Below are 20,818 nucleotides of genomic sequence, written 5' to 3'. Positions count from 1 at the left end.
CCCTCTATGGAAACGCTGATCACATGTGCCAGCTCCCCCTGTGAGACAGGAGGGATATAAATACAAACAACAGTTAAAGCCGGCACACATGCCGGAACCGTGACATCTATAATGTTGAGGGATCTGTCGAGTCGTAGTTAATGAACCCAATTGCAGATCTTTTATTTGAAAAAAATATAAACAAGAGCAAGATATATATATATATATATAAAAAAAAAACAAGGCTAAGGACTCTATAGACAAGACAAAGACAGGGACAACACAAGGCTATATACTGTATACACAGAACTAATGAGCAAACTAGAAACACCTGGAACCAGTCAGGAAGGGATATGAACTAAGACAAGACAAGAACAGAGAAATTAAACTTCAATATAAAAGAACCACAAGACTAGCTGACCTTACTAGCTACTAGGGGAAAGTCCCATATGTAACAGTGTACAACTTCCTTTAAATTATTTTCGAGAGATTTTGAAGATCCCGTAAGAATTTAACTACTGCCATTTTCTTCTGAGGATGCAAATACAATTTGAAAAAGGATGCTTTTTGGAATTTATCCGTGCAGTGCTTGGAGTGATGAACTTGGGGTCAAGAGCAGCGTGAATCGCACATTGTAAATTTAGCACTGCTGAATCGCACAGTCTAGTGGACATACCAGTCACAGCAAACAAATTTACAAGTGTGTTTTCCTGTTTCTTATATTCACATGAACTTGTCACCCAAACCTCAGAGGCCTGTTGCACAAAGCTAGTTAAATAAACTCAGAGTTTCAGAGTAAGTTTCATGTTGACAAAACCAGATAGAACCAAACCGGTTTAGATCGGGTTCATCAATCTCAAGACGCTCGATAAAACGTTCTCTCTCAACTCATTGTTTGATCCTAAGTTTGTGCTTTACCCTGAAGCAAGTGCAAATGAATGAGTGACGTTTGACATGAACAGCCAATGCGTGGAGCTTGGAGAGAATCGGCGCAATTTACTTCTTGCGAGAAATTCAGTGTGATTTATGTGATTCCGCTGAAAGATCAAGAGAACATTATGAAAATATAAAGAAATGTAAACATTTGCACAACATGAATAATCACAGCTGCTGCTATGGAAATTTGAGGTGACTGCTGGAAAAAATAACTGAATATAATGTGTAATTTTAATTTATATAGTTTCACAAAAAGAACATACAGGCTTTTTATTAATTTAAATTTAAAAGCATAATCTGTTTTAATAAAGTGCAAGCTATGTCACATTTTGTGATAGTATACAATATAATTTTACCAGTATATTTATTAAGGTGGAAAAACTCGTCACACAACAAATGTGCATTTAAAGTGTGAGAATCACCTTACGAGGTTTTAAGCACTACTGCATACAGGAACAATATGCAAAGAAATGCAAAGAAACACAATAATACATTTTGAATGTGCTACTCATAGGATACAAGGTTCCCCCGTCTCTCAAATAAACTATTTGTTATTTTATCTTAATATGTAGGTCTAAGATATTAAATCATCATATATAAATCTAAATTTATTAAATGTATACATTTCCCCGTGAAGTGTGCTTTCATTTGGAGCAAGAGATGCAGGGAGAGGGACTTTATTGCGTTACTCACAGCAAATTGGTTCAGCATCAGTTTGCGATCTGTACCCCAGAATAAAACCTGCTACGGAGCAGATTTGCTGTGTAGCGTAAGATGCTATGGCGATGAACAAAGGTAAAAACTGATCCGCCTTCTTGAGACCGAAATATCAGAGTTTGCTCAAACTAAACTCAAACTTACCTGATTTGCAACTGAAACCAGCTACGTGCAACAGGCCACAGATCTTTGGAAACACGAGGTCAGAGTCTGCTGTTTACCACATTGAGCGCAACTAGCACAGGCTATTCCATTATCGATGGTACTCTTCTTTAGCCTTGAATAATTTGTACTTGTGAGTTGCTTTGCGAATGCACTTTCAGGTTTAAGTGATTTTTGCCTTAAATTTCAACACCACAAATTGTATAATTAGACTTGAAAATGCATTGGCTTTTTCAAGTTCCATAATTAAACTCAAAATAGTCCCACACAGGGCTCTGTTGTTTCCTGTCAGCCATCATTTATGTCCCTGTCCTCTTTGTCAGTATCAATATCATCTAACCTCACATGCCTTATTGCCATTCGCAGGTCTACACCTACACTGCAAACAGGTCAGGTTATTCTGCTATTTGCTCGATGATTATGAAAATGATGATTATATACTGAATTATTGTTATTAAGGGGCCTTTCTCAGCAAATATTGGTATATGTGATTAATTGTGAATAATCTGATTAATTAAACAGAATATAATGTACTTAATTGGATTAAAACTTTTATAAAGTTTTCCAATAATTGTATATATTGATTTATTTATACAATACCTTTTCTTACTATATTACGAGAGATCCCATTATCAATATATATATATATATATATATATATATATATATATATATATATATATATATATATATATATATATATGTATATATATATATATATGTATATATATATACAGTATATATATATTTGTTCATTCATATCATATCTAACAGTTCAACAGTCCAAATTAAATAGCAGGTTCTCTGGTAAGTGCAAACTCTGAGACCAGCATTTCTTAGTGTGGTGGAGGGGGAGCACAGACTCTATACTCTATACTCTATACTCTATAATCTACGAATGGTTGTGACTAGGGCTGGGCGATATGCATTAAATATTTTTGCAATATTTTTACATCACCAACCCCCCTGCCCTCACGTTATGTAAACATTGCCTACATGACACAAGTATAAATATATAAATATATTACTTATGTTTTTACCAAAAAAAATAAATAAAAAATAATAATAATAATATATATATATATATATATTTGATTAACCTGCACCAAGCGGAACTGGCATCATAATCTTTTCCCTAATGTCTCTTGCAGCCCGAAACTTGTGTGTGTCTGTGACAAGCAGTTGCAGTCTCTCAGAACAGGTTTTCAGCTGGTCATATAGTAACTCCATTCTGCAAAGGCTTAACCCCAGAGAAGGTGAATATGCTTGTTTTGCTTTCTAGAAACCCGCGATAGATGATGTAATTGAAAAAAAGTTCCCTTTTTGGCTGTACTTTATCTAATGATAAGCGTTTTTTATTTAAATATTATTTGTGTGTCTGCCTTCCAGTTTAGGACGTGGATTGAGGGGTCAATGATTATTTGTGCACACACTTCACTTCCACTTGTCGATTTTGCTTTAAAAATTCAATTTATTTTTTGACACACTAAAAATTTAAACCAAAGATATTTCTAAATTCAAATTACACTTCAAATAAAAATGAAAAAGAAAAGCAATTGAAATAACAAAGTGGTCCAAAAATTTTATAAACCTACCTCCCCAAATCCAAACATTTACCGTCTCCAACTTCCTCTCCCAGCCCCATTTGCTGTGGCATGTACAGTAGGTAGTCAACCAAAACGATCCTCATTGCTGCGCTATACCACCGCAGTAACATTGAATTCTCATGAGATTCGTTAGCAAAATCACTGCCAGGTGGCGCAAAGGGACACTTTTTGCACTATAGTGTGAAGAAAGTGAGAGTTATTATGATTAACGATGTTAACATTATTATTTTTATTTTATTTTTTACATGTTGATGTGAAGAAGGAGATATAACAATGCAAAATGAATGGCAGCATAAAATTACAGCTTGCTTAGCTCATGAATTTACCATTGGCATAAAGAAGAAAATGGTAGAATCTCACTGGTCAGTTGATCTTCTGTTTGGTATTATACTGTATATAATGTATACATGGTATTTAATCTTATAGTTGTCACCACAATTGTTTTATAAAGGTAAAATCATGAAAATCATAGTCGCATTAAGTGTCAGCGTTCATGATTACATGATAAAATTTATGATTCAACTCAATTACATTAAACAATAGCATGAGAGTAGTTCACTTATTTTTACAATAGTGTTGCTTTTCCATGAACAAGCTACTTTTTACAATGAGCATGTGTAATATGATAAAACACTATTACTTTTTGTCGCATTGTATTGTGCAAGCTGCAGCCAAGAAAACTGTGACAATGAGCCCCGCAATGCATGTGTAAATAATGAACATGAGGTCTGATGAAGACTTCTGAAGATTTTGCTCACCATCTTAACCTTCGTGAGTGTCCGGTTTAAGCGTGTCAAGTCCAAAATGGGACGTAATCTGCCACCCTTTTTTGGGACTAGGAAACAGCAGCTGTAAAAACTGCTCTAAGCATCGTCCGTCGATATCGTCTCTATTACATCCTTTGCAAGGAGACTTAATATCTCTGAGCAGAGAACCGGCGCATCCCGCAATGTTATGGTGGAGGAAATAACACTATTGAAATGAGGCGGTTGCCTCGCAAACTGTAGTTCCCTATCTGTCACTCACTCGACGTTGTGTCGATGTAGTGACACTAGGGGTCACTCTTGGGAGCCCGAAACATCTCTGGTCTTTGATAAAAGGCCAATGAAAATTGGCAAGTGGTATTTGTATGCCACTCCCCCCGGACATATGGGTATAAAAGGAGCTGGTATACAACCACTCATTCAGATTTTCTCTTCGGAGCCGAACGGTCATGCTCACTGAGCTGAATTCTCATGAATGTTCATTCACCTCTGCTGGATCTGATGGCGCATTTCAGCGGCTTCTCCCTCCTCTGCACTGGTGCACTGCAGAGAACGCCCCTGGGCGCTTCGGCAGAAAAAGAGAGTATATTTTCCTGAAAGAGTATATTTCTCTAAAAGAGCGGCACACACGGAACGTCTTTTTAAAGACGCGTCTTTTTAAAGATGCCTTTCCGATTGTGTGTTATTCCTGTGTTGGGCCTCATGTATTCAGATAGAAGACAAAGGCAGGCCTAACATAGTCGTAAAACCTAACTCAGCCCCCACATACCAAGTCATAAATCTTATTGATAAAAACCGCGCCAAAATCAAACAAAGGGAGTCCAAAACGGACTACAAATCCCATGAAGCCTTGCTCACTAAAGGATCAAACTCTCAACTCCTATTGGATGAGGCACACAACAGAATGTCCCTCAACCATGACATCATCAGGAGTAGAAATACCTCTGAAATTCTTCCGGGATTTGCTTCCAGCAACTGTCTCGCCGGGTATAGACGCAGCTCATCACTGCTCTCAGGTGCAGTCTCATGGCACAAGGAAGTAACGTCCAACTTGAAACTGTGGCCATCAATCTGTGACTGGGCAATCGACCCCGAGGTCGATTGCCCAGTCACAGGCTGATGCAGAGATGACGGACATGCTTTTTCAGGTGGCTGCGAGCGTCGGGCTAGAGTGGAACCCTCCACTCTCCCCTGAACTCTTGCGGCTCAATGATTGGTTCCTGGGCTTGTGGCGCCGCTCAAAGCAGCCACACCCCACTCCAGTGCCTTTCTTTCTGGAAGTGCACGAGGAGCTGACAAAATCGTGGGAGGAACATTTTACTGCCTGGTCCTGATTTCTCAGTTCCCCCGCCCTCACTACCCTCGATGGTGTGGTGGCCAGGGGCTATACGGCGATTCCCCCGGTGGATAAGGCGCTCGCAGTGCACTTATGCCCGCAGAGCACCACCATCTGGTGCGGACGCCTAGAGCTCCAGTCCAATCACTGTAGGTTCACATCGTCCCTGATGGCCAAAGCCTACAGCGCTGCTGAACAAGCCGCCTCTGCCCTGCATGCCATGGCTCTCCTGCAGGTCCACCAAGCCAAGGTGCTAAAAGAACTGCACAAGGGTAGTTCCACCCTAGATCTGATGCAGGAACTGTGCTCGGTGACCGACCTCGCTCTACGAGTGACGAAGGTCACAGCGCGGTCGCTCGGGCAGATAATGTCCACATTAGTGGTCCAGGAGCGCCACCTTTGGCTCAACCTGATCGAGATGGGTGAGTCCAACAAGACACGGTTCCTTGCTGCCCCCATCTCCCAGGCTGGCCTATTCGGTGACACCATCGAGGACTTTGCCCAGCAGTTCTCGACGGTGAAGCAGCAGACGGAGGCTATCCGGCATATCCTGCCCCGGCGCGGCTCAAGATCCCGCACCCCAAGGGTGTCCCCCTGCGGTGACTGTACCGGCTCCACCACAGCCCGCCCCTTCGGCCCGGCCCCGGCGTGGAGCCCACCGCAGGAAGCGGATGCCACCCGTCTCACGGCCGGCCGCCAAGAACACACGAAGGTCATCAAAGCGCCCCTGAGATGGGCAACCCAGGGTCGACGAAAGCCACTGCATTGGAGCTGGTAGTAAGACCACTCCATCCCCCGGTGGAGGGCTGGGTGGAGAATCTTTTGTTGCCTTTTTATTTGATTTTGCCGCATGCCCAAGTGGCTGCGGTACCCAACAGTTCTGCAAAAGAGCGGTTTCCTCATTCCCTGGGTCACATACCCAGTGTGCACAGTTGTCATCACGACCACCGTCCACCTGTTTTCCCTTGCAGGATTGGCGCTCCAGCGGCGGTCTCCCCGTCCCTGCGCGCCAAGCTGTGGCACATATCTGCCCCCGATGTGACAGTCTCCACAGGTTGCGAGTACAGGCCTCTTCCTCCCCTGTCCCAGGCTGTTCCGGGGGTGGTCACAAGGAGCCAGGTAAGTGCTTTGATGTCCCTAGACTCGGTACAGCCACAACATGCTGTGGCACCTCGAGCTCCACCCCGCCGCAAGGCCCCACATTGTCCCTCTGGTCCCCCTTGCATGGAACTTGGATGTGTGGCTTGCGCTTTCCAATCCATTGCGATGGCTGGTCCGGACCACCTGACTCGGCTACACGATTCGGTTCGTCAGGTGTCCGCCCAGGTTCAGCAGTATCCACTTCACCTTGGTGAAGGACAAAAACGCTGCTACCTTGCGCGCGGAGATCGCTACCCTCCAACGGAAGGGTGCAATAGAACTTGTTCCTCTGGCCGAGATGAAGAAGGGGTTTTACAGCACCTACTTCATCGTACTGAAAAAAGGCGGTGGGTTGCGTCCAATCTTGGACCTGCGAGTACTGAACCGTGCTTTACACAGACTCCCGTTCAAGATGCTGACACAAAAACGCATTCTGGCGAGCGTCAGGCATCGAGATTGGTTTGCGGCGGTAGACCTGAAGGACGCGTACTTTCATGTCTCGATTCTACCTCCATGCAGACCCTTCCTGTGGTTTGCATTCGAGGGTCAGGCGTATCAGTACAAGGTCCTCCCCTTCGGCCTGTCCTTGTCCCCTCGCATCTTCACGAAGGTCGCAGAGGCAGCTATTTCCCCGTTAAGGGAAGTGGGCATTCGCATTCTCAACTATCTCGATGATTGGCTAATCCTAGCTCACTCTCGGGAAATGTTGTGTGCACACAAGGACTTGGTGCTCTCGCACCTCAGCCGATTAGGGCTTCGGGTCAACTGGGAAAAGAGCAAGCTCCTCCCGGTTCAGAGCATCTCTTTTCTCGGTTTGGGGTTGGACTCGGTCTCTTTGACAGCACGCCTCATGAATGAGCAAGCACAGTTGGTGCTGGCCTGTTTGAAGGCATTCAAACAGAAAACAGCGGTTCCACTGAAACTCTTTCAGAGGCTCCTGGGGCATATGGCATCCTCCGCGGTGGCCACCCCGCTCGGGTTGATGCATATGAGACCGCTTCAGCACTGGCTTCAGACTCGAGTCCCGAGATGGGCATGGCACCGCGGGACACATCGCGTGGTCATCACGCCGGTCTGTCACTGTCTCTTCAGCCCTTGGACCGACCTCTAATTTCTATGGGCAGGTGTTCCCCTACAGCAGGTCTCCAGGTGCATTGTGGTCACGACAGACGCCTCCAAAACAGGCTGGGATGCTGTTTGCAACGGGCACGCATCCGACGGCTTAAGGATGGGCCCAGCTGCATTGGCACATCAAATGCCTCGAGTTGCTGGCAATTCTGCTCGCTCTGCGGAGGTTCCGGCCTTTGATCCAGGGTAAGCATGTGTTAGTTCAGACAGACAACACAGCAATGGTAGCATATGTCAACCGCCAAGGCGGTCTGTGCTCTTGTTGTATGTCACAACTCACCTGCCGTCTCCTCCTCTGGAGTCGGCAGCACTTCAAGTTGCTGCGAGCCACTCACATCCCGGGCGACCTCAACACTGCAGCGGATGCGCTGTCACGGCAGGTTAACCTCAGGGGAGAGTGGAGACACCACCCTCAGGTGGTCCAGCTGATTTGGAGTCGATTCAGACAGGCACAGGTAGACCTGTTCGCCTCCCAAGAATCCTCCCACTGCCCGCTCTGGTACGCCCTGTCCGAGGCACCCCTTGGCAGAGACGCACTGGCACACAGCTGGCCTTCTGGCCTATGCAAATATGCGTTTCCCCCAGTGAGCCTGCTTGCACAGACTCTGTACAAGGTCAGAGAGGATGAGGAGCTGGTCATCCTGGTAGCACCCTACTGGCCCACCCAGACGTGGTTCTCGGACCTCACACTCCTCGCGACTTCCTAGGAGGAAGGACCTTCTTTCTCAGGGACGGGGCACCATCTGGCACCCACGACCAGACCACTGGAATCTCCATGTCTGGCCCCTGGATGGGACGTGGAAGACCTAAGCAGTCCACCTGCAGTGGTAGACACGATCACTAAGGCTAGGGCCCCCTTTACGAGGCGCCTGTATGCCTTTAAGTGTTGTCTATTCGCTAAGTGGTGTTCTTCCCGACGGGAAGCCCCCGGAGATGCGCAGTCGGATCGGTGCTTTCCTTCCTGCAGGAGAGGTTGGAAGGGCGGCTGTTCCCTTCCACCTTGAAGGTGTATGTTGCTGCTATAGCAGCACACCACGACACAGTGGACGGTAAGTCCTTAGGGAAGCACGACCTGATCATCAGGTTCCTGACAGGTGCCAGGAGGCTGAACCCCTCCAGACCGTGCCTCGTTCCCTCATGGGACCTCTCTGTAGTTCTTCAGGGTCTACAGAGAGCCCCATTTGAGCCTTTGCAGTTAGCTGAGCTTAAGGCACTCTTCTTGAAGACTGCCCTCCTGACTGCGCTCACTTCCATCAAGAGGGTAGGAGACCTGCAAGCGTTCTCTGTCAGCAAAATGTGCCTGGAGTTCGGTCCGGGCTACTCTCACGTGATCTTGAGACCCCGTCTGGGCTATGTGCCCAAGGTTCCCACGACCCCTTTTAGGGACCAGGTGGTGAACCTGCGAGTGCTGCCCCAGGAGGAGGCAGACCCAGCCCTGTCGTTGCTGTGTCCGGTACGCGCTTTACACATCTGTTTGGATCGCACGCAGAGCTTTAGGATCTCTGAGCAGCTCTTTGTCTGCTTTGGTGCACAGCAGAAAGGAAGCACTGTCTCCAAGCAGAGGATCACCCACTGGCTCATTGATGCCATAGCTATGGCATATCACGCCCAGGATGTGCCGCCCCCGGTAGGGCTATGAGCCCATTCTACCAGGGGTGTAGCGGCCTCCTGGGCCCTGGCCAGGGGTGCCTCTGTAACAGAAATTTGCAGAGCAGCACCCAACACCTTTGCAAGGTTCTACAACCTCCGGATGGAACCGGTTTCATCCCAGGTAGTGGCACGCAATACAAGCGGATAAGCCCGGGATAGTCGGTCGGGTGTATTGCTTGCACATAGCACCTTTCACCTCCTCTGAGCTGAAGATGTGCGCCATTTAATTCCCAGTAGTGTTCACAAACTTTGTTCCCTGGTTGACTTCCTCCGAGCCCTGTGGCAGTCGAGTTTTCAGAGAGACTCACTGCCGGCCCAGTACACATGCTAACTAAGAGCCCTGTTCTGGGGTAGGTGCTCCGCATGTGGCGGTTCCCTGTAAGGTAACCCCATGTGATGTATATCTTCCGCTAATTCATTTCCCTGTTGGCAAACTGCGTCTTCCTTGGGCAGAGCCCCCTCTGCCACAGTCTCCATGTTTGTAGCAACTCCTCCTCCTTTGGGTAGGATCTACCATGAGACTCTCCACATGGTCGGCAAGACCATGTGACATATTTTCCATTTAAATACCCCCCCTCTTTGGGCGAGGTGTGGTCTCTGCGGTGTCCTCCCCTTGGGAGGGACACCCCCTGACTTGAACCTGGCGGCCCAGTCGGATAATCCCCCTTGTTTTTTAGGGAGTGGAAAAAAAGAAGGGGAAAAGAGGCCAAGACTGGGTTAGCCTGTCTCTATTTTTTGGGTAGTCGACTTGTCCCCAAAGGGCCGTTCGACACTCATAACTATGTTGGGGGAGGTTACATGTCGGCCTGGTGTGCTGGCTATGAGGTACATAGTTGTCTGCCTGTCACACACCGCCAGTTCACGTAACACAGTTCAGCCAGTTGCGGCGTTTTGTATAGGGACCCCTAGTGTCACTGCATCGACACGACGTCGAGTGAATGACAGATAGGGAACGTCCTGGTTACTCGCGTAACCTCCATTTCCTGATGGAGGGAACGAGACGTTGTGTCCCTCCTGCCACAATGCTGAACTACCTGCTGAAATGGCCGGACCTTGTCTTGGCTCCTCAGCATAAAACCTGAATGAGTGGTTGCATACCAGCTCCTTTTATACCCTTATGTCCAGGGTAGTGGCATGCAAATACCACTCGCCAATTTTCATTGGCCTTTTATCAAAGACCAGAGGTGTTTCGGGCTCCCAAGAGTGACCCCTAGTGTCACTACATCGACACAACGTCTCGTTCCCTCCATCAGGGAACGGAGGTTACGCAAGTAACCAGGATGCTTGTAGCATGTTCAAGCACATAGCAGAGCCTCATTCCCTGCTTGTGACAGTGGGGAAAGTATGAGAGGGCTACTAAGTCTATTGAGGAGTCTAAAATCACCATGTTATGGCATAGTCTGGCATGGTGTCAACAACAGTAAAAACAGGCATCAAAATGACCAGTGTCATGACACAAACTTGTTCCCGGCTCGCAACAGCAGGGAAAGCGAGATGCATACTCTCATTGAATAGGAGAACATCAAGTCATAATAAGCTGTTCGTTTAGCTCTGGAAAGAACAGAATCAGCGGCGAAACTTGGAGGTGTGCAGCAATTTTTTGTTGTTGTAAGGCTTAAGCGAGAAATCTTCAAGACTCGCAGCTTCAGAGGCTGCTTTGTCCCATTTTCCAACCCGTAGGGGGAAAATTACAGTAAGCATCGCACCTGAGTGCGTACATGTCCCACAAATGAAGCCCAGTGACAAAGTATCCCTGACATAAACACCACCATAAATTATTGCAGCGCGCCAAAGTGAGCCGTCAATCGCCATGGAACAGGCAAGGCCGCTGGAGAAGAGGAGACGCAGACTCAAGCTGACAAAAATCGCCCTCAAATTGCCTATGCTATACCGTCCTCATGAGATTTAGGGAGGAGAAGGGACCGGCATCAACCTTTTCTGTGCTCCCTGATCTTCTCTGAGCCCCTCCGACCACTGCAATAATGTTTACTTTCAGTTCTAACATACTCCCTTTAGACATTTTATTTCCACGTTCAAAATCCTTTGTTAATGTTTATTAAAATAAAGTGTATGTCTTCAATGACATGAAATGTGAAATAGTGGGATCAGAAAAAAGCAGATTGGAACAAGAATCACTCGCAACTAAAGCCTGTCCTGACATCCTCTACAGAGAAGATAAAATAAAATATAAATAAAAATTATATTTTATTAAATTAAATTATTATATTAACAATTATTGTGGTAGTGGTATATGTTTCTTATGCACCAAACACTATATTGGCATAAACAAAACAAAAATGCAAATCCTTTGGTTGGGTCTCTAGGCTCTCTCTTATTTCATCATAAAGAATGGGAAAACAATCAGTGTCGAGCTTTGGGGCAATATCAGTTAATAGCAAATATTAACTACTAATAAAATACTACAACAGATAGTGAATAACAAAGCATGTAAGCCACAGTTTTGAACTGCATGGCGTTTCTGGTTATTACATAGCCTAAAACTCAAACGCACGTATTGAGACAAATATTATACAAATGTACAGAACTAACTTCTAGCCTAATTCATGTAATGGAAAATTGTGATTCTTATTAAAATATTTTACAATATTTCATTTGATATATCTCCTCCATGAAGAATAACTCTTTCTTTTGTTTTTATTGCATTGAAGCGTTCAGCTTTCACCTTTTATATATAGTGCCCCTTAGAGGTTTAGAGCTGCTAATGATTAATCCCTGTGCTGACTGCAGCGTAACTAGGCCTGTTACAGTTGAGTACCGTCTGTTTCTTTCTACGACAACAGGTGGAAAATTACAAATACAAATTACGATCATAAAGACAATTATAAATGTAAACATAATAATAATCATGACAATAATAATAACTGAAATATAAATAAACCATTACCTCTAGAATGTTCAACACAACCCACATCATTTCTGCTCTCATAAAACGGCTACAACGTTTTGTTTACTACACTAAGTCTGTGCTTAAGCAAATAGAAAACACCAGTTTTCCTATTAGTTGTAAGCCTAATACATGTCCTTGTGTTCCCCAATTAAGAAAACTTTTGTTTACTTCCATGGCCTGCAAATTAAAAGCTTTTCTTTATAGAATGGATGATGAATACAAGTTTGTCACAAATGTGTTTTTTTTTTTTTTTTTTTTTTTAGTTTACCATAAAGACCAATGTTTTGACACTCATTATTTTCACTTATTATGACATTTCATAATAATGTCTTTTCCTGACAGGCTGTATTTCCTTAATTATGACATTTCTAATATGTGTGCTGTTTTATCTAGTTCCTAAGCCATAGTGTATGGATTAGAATTAATGTCTGAGTCCAGTGAGTAGGTTATAAATGCTATGGAAAATGTTTCATGCTATTTAGAGAACATGTTGACAGTGAAAAAATGACACAACCAGCCTCTTTAATCCATAGTGCTTTTAACATTTTAATAATTTGATTAGTATCTACAGTAAAAACATAAGTGCATGATGACTATTGAGCTACTATTGGGCTACTACCCCCATAGGATATCAAATGCATCTTAATGCTGTTGAACTGAATGTATTTGTAAAAAAAATCCTAAAGGATTCCAATATGAAAATTTTACAGGATTCCAATTGGAATTTCTATCATAATTTGGAACCATTACTATAAGATTTTAAAGGGAATTTTTCTTATAGGATCACACATGAAAAAATCTTATAGGATATTCAAATCCTGTAGGACTAGTTCTATCTGATGTTTTTATTTTTTACTTTTTTTCTATAGGATGTTTAAAATGGAATCAAGTCTAATTGGATTCCTAAACAGAAACTACTATGGGAATTAAATGTCTTTTAAGAATCCTTTAAGTCCTTTAAAAATCTTAAAAGTGCACTTCTCCACTGTTAAATAGACTTGTCCCTAAAGAAATGATTACTTATACTGTATGTTTAAAATTATGTACACTCACATGAGATTTAGACACCAGTCATATCAATGTTCTAGAAAAGGCAGTTTTATTGTACATTAAACAGATAACTCCTGCATGGTGGCCACCATTATGAGATCACATGACCTGCAGTGTCTTGAAATTGAACCAAGTTAATGAACACAAACTTGAGACATCTTAACATCAACATATGATGCACACTAGTCGACCTGCAGTAACATCACATGAACAACATGGCTGATCCAAAACTGGTGAGGGGAGCAGACTAATGCTGTTGTATTATGCGCTTAAGAACACAGCAAAGCTAAATATGTAATTATTTAAACTACTTATACCTTTAAGTCTGAAGTCTGATTATTAAGGGAATGATAATTGATTGTGAAGTATAAATAACAAATAAACAAATGTGTAATGGTCTAATTCTTCATTTTCATTACTTTTTTATGTTTTATTACTATTTTAATTTGAACTACTTTATTCATTGCAGGCTTTCAACAAAATAATAAAGAAATGCACTATATTGCAAAACATTGCAAAATATAATGTTGAACAAACTGTTCACAGAATTTAAAAAAGTTCAATTCTGGTGCACATTAATGCTGGTGTCTCTTGGACAGCTTACATTTATCCGCACATTTCTGGGAGATGGCTTTCTTGATGGGAGTCACTTCGATATTAAATATATTTTTGATGTAGCCTGTATGTCAAAAGAATATATAGAAAATAACATTTATACAATTAAGTTGACAATCCATGAAAAATTATGTGTTCACATCAGAACTTTATGTATCACAATGCTGTGCCTATAAAACTACAAATCACTTATAACTGCTTTAGTCTTAGGCCTGTTTCACACCATATTTAAGAGTATGTAAAGTGGCACTGCAGTAGCAGGCTTGAATTTGGCTTTCACACTGAGGGCATCTACAAATCAGGAAAAGCTTCAATGGAGTGTTTGACACATTGGAATGCAAAAGGTCCATTTTGATGGCCTGTACCACAGAGGGAAGAGCTGGCTCAGTTTGAAAACAAGCAGCAATCCATTGGTGGTCACGGATAGAGATGGCTATTTAAAATTGATCTTTTCAACAGTGTACCAGTAAACATTGAAACACTTCCCCAGGCTCTCTCTACAATTACTATCTTTTTAGCGTGGCTGAGAAAATAATAAAGGACAGCGAATGAAAACACTGCATGTATGAGTTTGTCTGTCATGTTTTTTCATTTCTCAGCGCAAATAGTCCTGCCTTTCAGAGATTCTCATTGGTCAACACATGCCTATGTCAGAGTGTGTTGCAGCAAAAGTTGAAATGCTCTCAACTTTTGGTTGAATGATGAAGCGAACTTTTGGTTGCATCTCAAAATCCTTTCGTTTTCCTCTCTGTCCTTTTGGACGTACCATCCGCAGTTGAAATCAATGCATTTGCAGCATTCTCTGAGAAAGTGTAAACTCTAGTGTGTAGGCGACCTGACAGTGTTTCTGCTGCATAACAGAGTTGTGGTTCTATTTACTACTTTCTTGAACAGCCAATGGGCAGAGCCATGACAGCGCCCTACTTCCGCTTGCCCGTTATCCCTTTCTGGTCACATTGAATAACATTGTAGAAACTATACAAACACACCCGCAAACCTGATGCATTTGAAATGTAAGATAGAGTTAAATATGAGATCAGGTTTTACAATGCAGGAAAGCAACGACAATAAACCAACTTTTATTTATATTAACCAGATTTGTAACAGTGTTTAAGTATAGTTGTTTATACTGGCTAATGCAATGTAAAACAAAGTAAATGTAAAACAATCTGACTAGAAAACAATAACACACTTTTAGTATGAATCACAGGGAACTTTTGCGTTCAGGAAAAAGGTGGATACAGAAAAATAAAGTGGTTCTTGGGTTACTAGATTGGGTATTTGCCTTAATCACAGCAATATAAATTATAAAACATTAATTAGGAGTGGGTAATGTATAACTATTTCAAACTTGATCACTGAGAAATCTCATGCTACATGAGGAGATGGAACCACATTTCCACTCAAATGCTAATTAATCTAACAGAACACAAACCCCAAAGTGTAGCTATGCACTGCTTAAAGAAATAGTTCACTAGAAAATTTTAATTCTGTTAATATTTACTCACCCTAATGTTGTTTGTTCCAAACTTATATGACTTTCTTTCTTCCATGGAACACAAAGGAAAGTTTAAGAAATCTCACACAGCTTTTCAACTAAGTGAATAGTGACTCACTTTCCTGTTCCTGTTGGGGAATAATTTCAATTCATTTTAAATTACATTTTTGATTTATTCTTTTTACATTATTATTATTATTATTATTATTATTATTATTATTTTGATTTTGATTTATAATACAATATTAAACATAATTAGCTAAATTATATTATATTGGTTGAGAGAAAATCAGGAACTTGTACACTTTTAAGTTTAATGATGGAAAGATTAAAATAAAATATGTTAAAAAGCTATGCATTTATGAGTATGTTGGATTTTTATAGTGGACACAGTGCTATTGATTAGCAGGACATACATTTCATACCTCATTTCAGTAATGTTGCAGAATTTTTTTTTTTAATTCTCTTTCATGCACAGTGTAACCATAGAAATTTAATTTCTTATACTCTTGTAAAAAGGATTTGGCTCTTATCATGCTTACATTCTTTGCAGTGACTGGTTTACTGACACACTGTATAAATAAGAGAATGAAGTAAGAAGAATTATAATCCATATCATATTACCACTGCATACAGCAACAACCTAACCTACCTCAGTTTCCTCACTGAACTCTGACCCTGAGAAAGTTCTGGGATATTTCTGGCACTGCCCCCTTAATGCTCCATCCTCTCAGCATTGCAGATCTACCTCTTGGTATTAGTAAATAACAATTACCATGATGTGTACAATTTTAAATTCATTTTAACTCCCACTCAAAATGCACACTACACCAGTTGTATATATATTGCACAGAAATGAGTTTGTCCTTTTACATAAATCATATAACAGTCAACTTACCAATGTTTACAATATACTGGGCTGGTTTCCTCTTTCTAAGACACATCGCATACACTCATTTCAGTGGCCATTTATAATGTTATTTGTTAAGATTGAGCATATCTCATGTTGAGGGATACTCAATCCACTGGATTAACATGAACTTCGTTTTCTAAATAGGATTTAAAAATGTTTTATTATGGTATAAAGTAAGTTACAGTAGTTAATACTGGGCAATGAATGCATTGTTCACTCGAACTGAAAAGTGCCTAGGTGAGTGAGATTCTTGAGAGATGCGTCAACTGTTGATATGCCAGTCAATAACGTTTAAATCATGACTATTCAACCTTTTCTGTTTATGTTGTAAGTAGCTGACAAAGTTTTACATTTAAACAGTATATAATTCCTAAATACAAAAAACAGACAAAATAATTGACGTGGTAATGTTACATTTTAAACAGACAAGTTGTTTACCGAAAATAAATGATATTTTACACACCTTTACACATAAATACAGTACGTCTAGACTGTAAAATATTTTTATATTTATAAATATCAGAGTTAATACTTACATATTGTTTATTTTTGCACTTCTCATAAGAGTCTCTTCCAGTGCGTCATCTTCAGTCGACCGTCACTGTAACTGAGAATGCAGGCACGCGCAAGTCAAATGTTCCCACCTGTGGCACGCATGCTCTGTTTATAGCAATCAATTTCCTATTATTATTATTATTATTATTATTATTATTATTACGCTATAATGATGATAATGATAATAATAATAAATCTAGCTGCAAGCAGCAATATTTGGGGCCAATCATACCAACAGCATGTAAGGAAGTATCACTGATTATGACTTTAAGAAAAGTGACATAAAAAAGAATTGCTCAAATTTAAATACAATCTATTATAACTTTGACCAGTTGGTGGCACTCTCACCAAATATATACGGTGAGGTCAGGGTGTGGTCATTATCACACACAAAGTTTCATGAAAATACGGCAAAGTGTTGCAGAGATACAGCCTCAGAAGATGCTTTTTTGGCGACATGCCATCAATTTAGTTGGTGCACTATTCGAGAACCGTTTCATCTTTCGAAAAGCTTTTAACACTTTTTTGTTGTGAGTGTACCTAGATGACACACAACAAATTTGGTGTGAATCGGACATATGGCCTAGTAGGAGTTTGAAAAAGTAGGTTTTCAATTAAATTCAAAATGGCGGACAGGAAGTATGGCCGACCATGGCAAATTTGGTATCAGAGTATTTGGCATGACCCAAGGAATCTAAGGAGAGCAACCTAATAGTTTATGCCAAACTTCTTTAGAAGTTAGAAGCAAAAATAGCAATTTTTCATATCTCCTGACCATTAAATGGAACTGTGGGGAAACACTGCAAGTACCCCCAGGGCATGCTTGTGATGACATGTAGAAAGTTTCATGTCAGTATGCTAATGTATTGCATAGTTATAGCTTCATGTCCATTTTGCCGTGCTCATGCTCAGATTCGTTGAAGCGTTATTCAGGAACGGTATGGTCTATCAAAAAGCTTTTAATAACTTTTTGTCAACACTGTCCCTAGACAGTGTTGACAAACACAACAAATTTCGAGCAAATCGGATAAACGGTCTAAGAGGAGTTAAAAAAAGTAGGTTTTTAATACCTACTTCCACATGGAACAGCAACTTGGTGACCCCTACAAAGACAACCCGCTTGGCTTCCCTGGATATGTCCCACAGTCAGTAGAGCCAGTAGTGGAATTTGACGTAGATCTGCCTAAGCTAAGTGAGGTGAGGAAGGTGGTAGAAAAAGCCAGGGCAGCTTCAGCCCCAGGCCCTAATGGAGGATACCATACAATCTGTATAAGAAGCACCACGTGGTTCTCAAAATGTTGTGGAGACTACTGAGGGTTGCCTGGAAGAAGCAGTGCATACCCGTGGAGTGGCGAAGGGCAGTGGCCATCTTCAAACCCAAAAAGCAGGGATCCACCAACATTAGTCAGTTTAGGAGCATTGCTCTATTGAACATGGAGGGAAAGCTTTTCTTTTTGGTGGTAACAAGGAGGATGCCTGACTACCTCCTGAAAAATGGATTCATAGACACAAGCTGCCAGAAGGCAGGTGTACTAGGTTTTCCTGGGTGCGTGGAACATGCATCAGTAGTATGGGAGCAGATCCAGTCTCCCAAGAGAGATTAGAAAAACATCCACATAGTCTGGCTGGACTTGGCAAATGCCTATGGATCAGTTCCACACCAGCTTGTTAGCTATGTACTGGAGTTTTTCCATGTACCAGAGTGCATAAGGAGCTTGGTAGACAGCTACTATGGGGACCTGAAGATATGTCATGCAACACAGGACTACACAACATGATGGCAGCAATTGGAAAAAGGAATAGTGATGGGATGTTCAATCTCTCACATCCTGTTCACAGCTACATTCAAGATCATCCTAATTGGTGCAGACAAATAGTCAGAGGAATCCTTGCACAATCTGGGTTGAGATTGCCAGCTCTGTGCAGTTATAAGGATGATGTCACAAGCATCCTCCAGACTGCTGCATGTACAAACCAGCTTTGAAAAGGCTGGAAGAGCTATTGGCATGGGCCAGAATGTATAATAAGCCAACAAAATCATGTAGTCTTTCTTTTAGAAAGGGGGTGAGGGACAATTGGATTTTATTTGAGGTGGAGGGGGAAAGAATCCCAGTTGTGGCAGAGCAGCCTATTTGAAGTTTAGGGAGAGAATACACAGCAGATCTTTCAAACAAACACACGGCAGAGTTGGTCCTGAAGCAACTGAAATAGGGCCTGGATGAGATCTCCCAGGCAAATTCAAGGTTTGGTGTTACTAATTTACACTACTATTGCCTGATGTGGCCGCTAAAAATGTGTGAGATTTCTGCAGTGGCAAGGATGGACACCAAGGCCAACAGTTATATCAGAAAGTGGCTAGGCCTGCCACGTTGTCTCTCAGATGAAGCATTGTTTAGAAGAAATGATTTTCAACTGCCTCTAAAATCACTCACTCTGGGCTACAAGCAGGGAAAGACCAGGCTTGTTTTGGTGCTACAGGAATTGGCAGACCAGGCAGTGAGGGCAGGTCAAATCCAAGTCTGAACAGGCAAGGCAAAGGAGGTTGTAAACCAGGTGGTTTCAAGACTGAAGCATCAAGAGATTGTTGGAAGAATATAGTCAGGAAGAACAGGCCTTGGATAGGGGGTTGCACCCAAACTGTGGTCAGCAGCCTCCCAAAAACAGAGGAAAGCAATGGTAGTTACGGAAGTAACTAGGATGGAAGAGTGGTAGGTTAGGACAGTCAGCCAGCAGCAGCAAGTGTGCTGGACCATATGAGAGGGGATTTCTGATAGAGTGTTAGGATGGGCTGACCTACTGAAGGTACACCAGGCCAGGCTAAGTTTTATAATAAGATCCACCTATTATACCCTACCAAGCCCTGGGAATTTGTCTTTGTGGTATGGCAAAGAGGAGAGTTGCCCCCTCTGTGAGGCCCCAAGGGCAAACTTGCAGCACATATTGGTTGGGTGCAAGACAGCCCTGGCACAAGGACAGTACAGGTGGCGGCAAGATCAGGTCCTGCGGAAGCTGGCAGAGATCCTGGAGGTGCATAGAGTAAAGGCAAACAAAGACAACCATACTCCCTAGAGGCAGGGTGTTGATTTTGTTAAAAAGGGAGGTGTCGCACAAGGGAAGCCAGATCAATCTTGGTGCCTGGAATTGATTGCTCAATGATGGTCGACCTTGACCAGCAGCTAAAATTTCCTTCCGAGGTTGCCATTACCTCCTTGAGGCCGGATGTAGCATTGTGGTCGACTTCAGGGTGGAGCTGAAAAATGATGTCACATTTCCTTATCGGGCATGAGCCAAGGAACCAGAGGGAAAAATAATTCTGTTTCTAGGCCTCATGGTTCAAAAGTTATAGGTCGAAACGTGTGAAATGTTGAACAGTTGGTTGACGTTATAGCGTATAAGTTACGGACCCCAAATTTCATAACTTCCCTAAGTATGCTTCTATGGGCTGCTGCAGACTCAAAAGCAAAAGAACTAGAAGAAGAGGGAAAAATAATAAAATTAAATGAATAATGAAAATTCAAAATGTTGGACAGGATGTATGGCCGACCATGGCAAATTGGGTATCAGCATTTTTGGCATGACTCAAGGAATCTAATGAGCCCAGCCACATAATTTTAGGCCTAACTATTTTGAAGTTAAAAGCAAAAAGAACAATTTTTTTTATATCTCCTGACCACTAGGTGGCACAGTGGAGAAACGCTGCAGGTAGCCTCAGTTCATGTTTGTGATGACACATAGTAAGTTTCCTGTCAATACACCAAAGCATTGCGTAGTTATATGTAGGTTTTGTTTATCAAAAAGCTTTTTATAATTTTTTTGTCCCCAGTGTCCCTAAATGATACACGACAAAATTCGTGCAAATC

The 20,818-nt window shown here is 42.2% G+C and overlaps 1 protein-coding gene across 4 annotated transcripts in view; it reads right to left on the bottom strand.

The window, feature by feature from the left end:
* npffl (neuropeptide FF-amide peptide precursor like) overlaps positions 1–20,818 on the bottom strand; it is a 66,895-nt gene that overhangs the window by 9,066 nt on the left and 37,011 nt on the right. Inside the window, exon 1 of one of the 4 annotated variants that reach the window (XM_051672402.1) lies at positions 15,501–15,603. The exons of 2 other annotated variants lie outside the window; for them this stretch is intronic. In XM_051672402.1, the coding sequence (XP_051528362.1) occupies positions 15,501–15,545 (45 nt within the window). In that variant the 5' untranslated portion in view covers positions 15,546–15,603. Of the gene's footprint in view, positions 1–3,389; positions 3,509–15,500; positions 15,604–20,818 lie in introns of those variants that run through there. One more of the 4 variants, XM_051672403.1, reaches the window with a different exon arrangement.

This window comes from Myxocyprinus asiaticus, chromosome 35 (genome assembly GCF_019703515.2).
Source record: "Myxocyprinus asiaticus isolate MX2 ecotype Aquarium Trade chromosome 35, UBuf_Myxa_2, whole genome shotgun sequence".
NCBI classification, from domain to species: domain Eukaryota; kingdom Metazoa; phylum Chordata; class Actinopteri; order Cypriniformes; family Catostomidae; genus Myxocyprinus; species Myxocyprinus asiaticus.
This window is presented reverse-complemented; position numbering and strand designations above follow the sequence as displayed.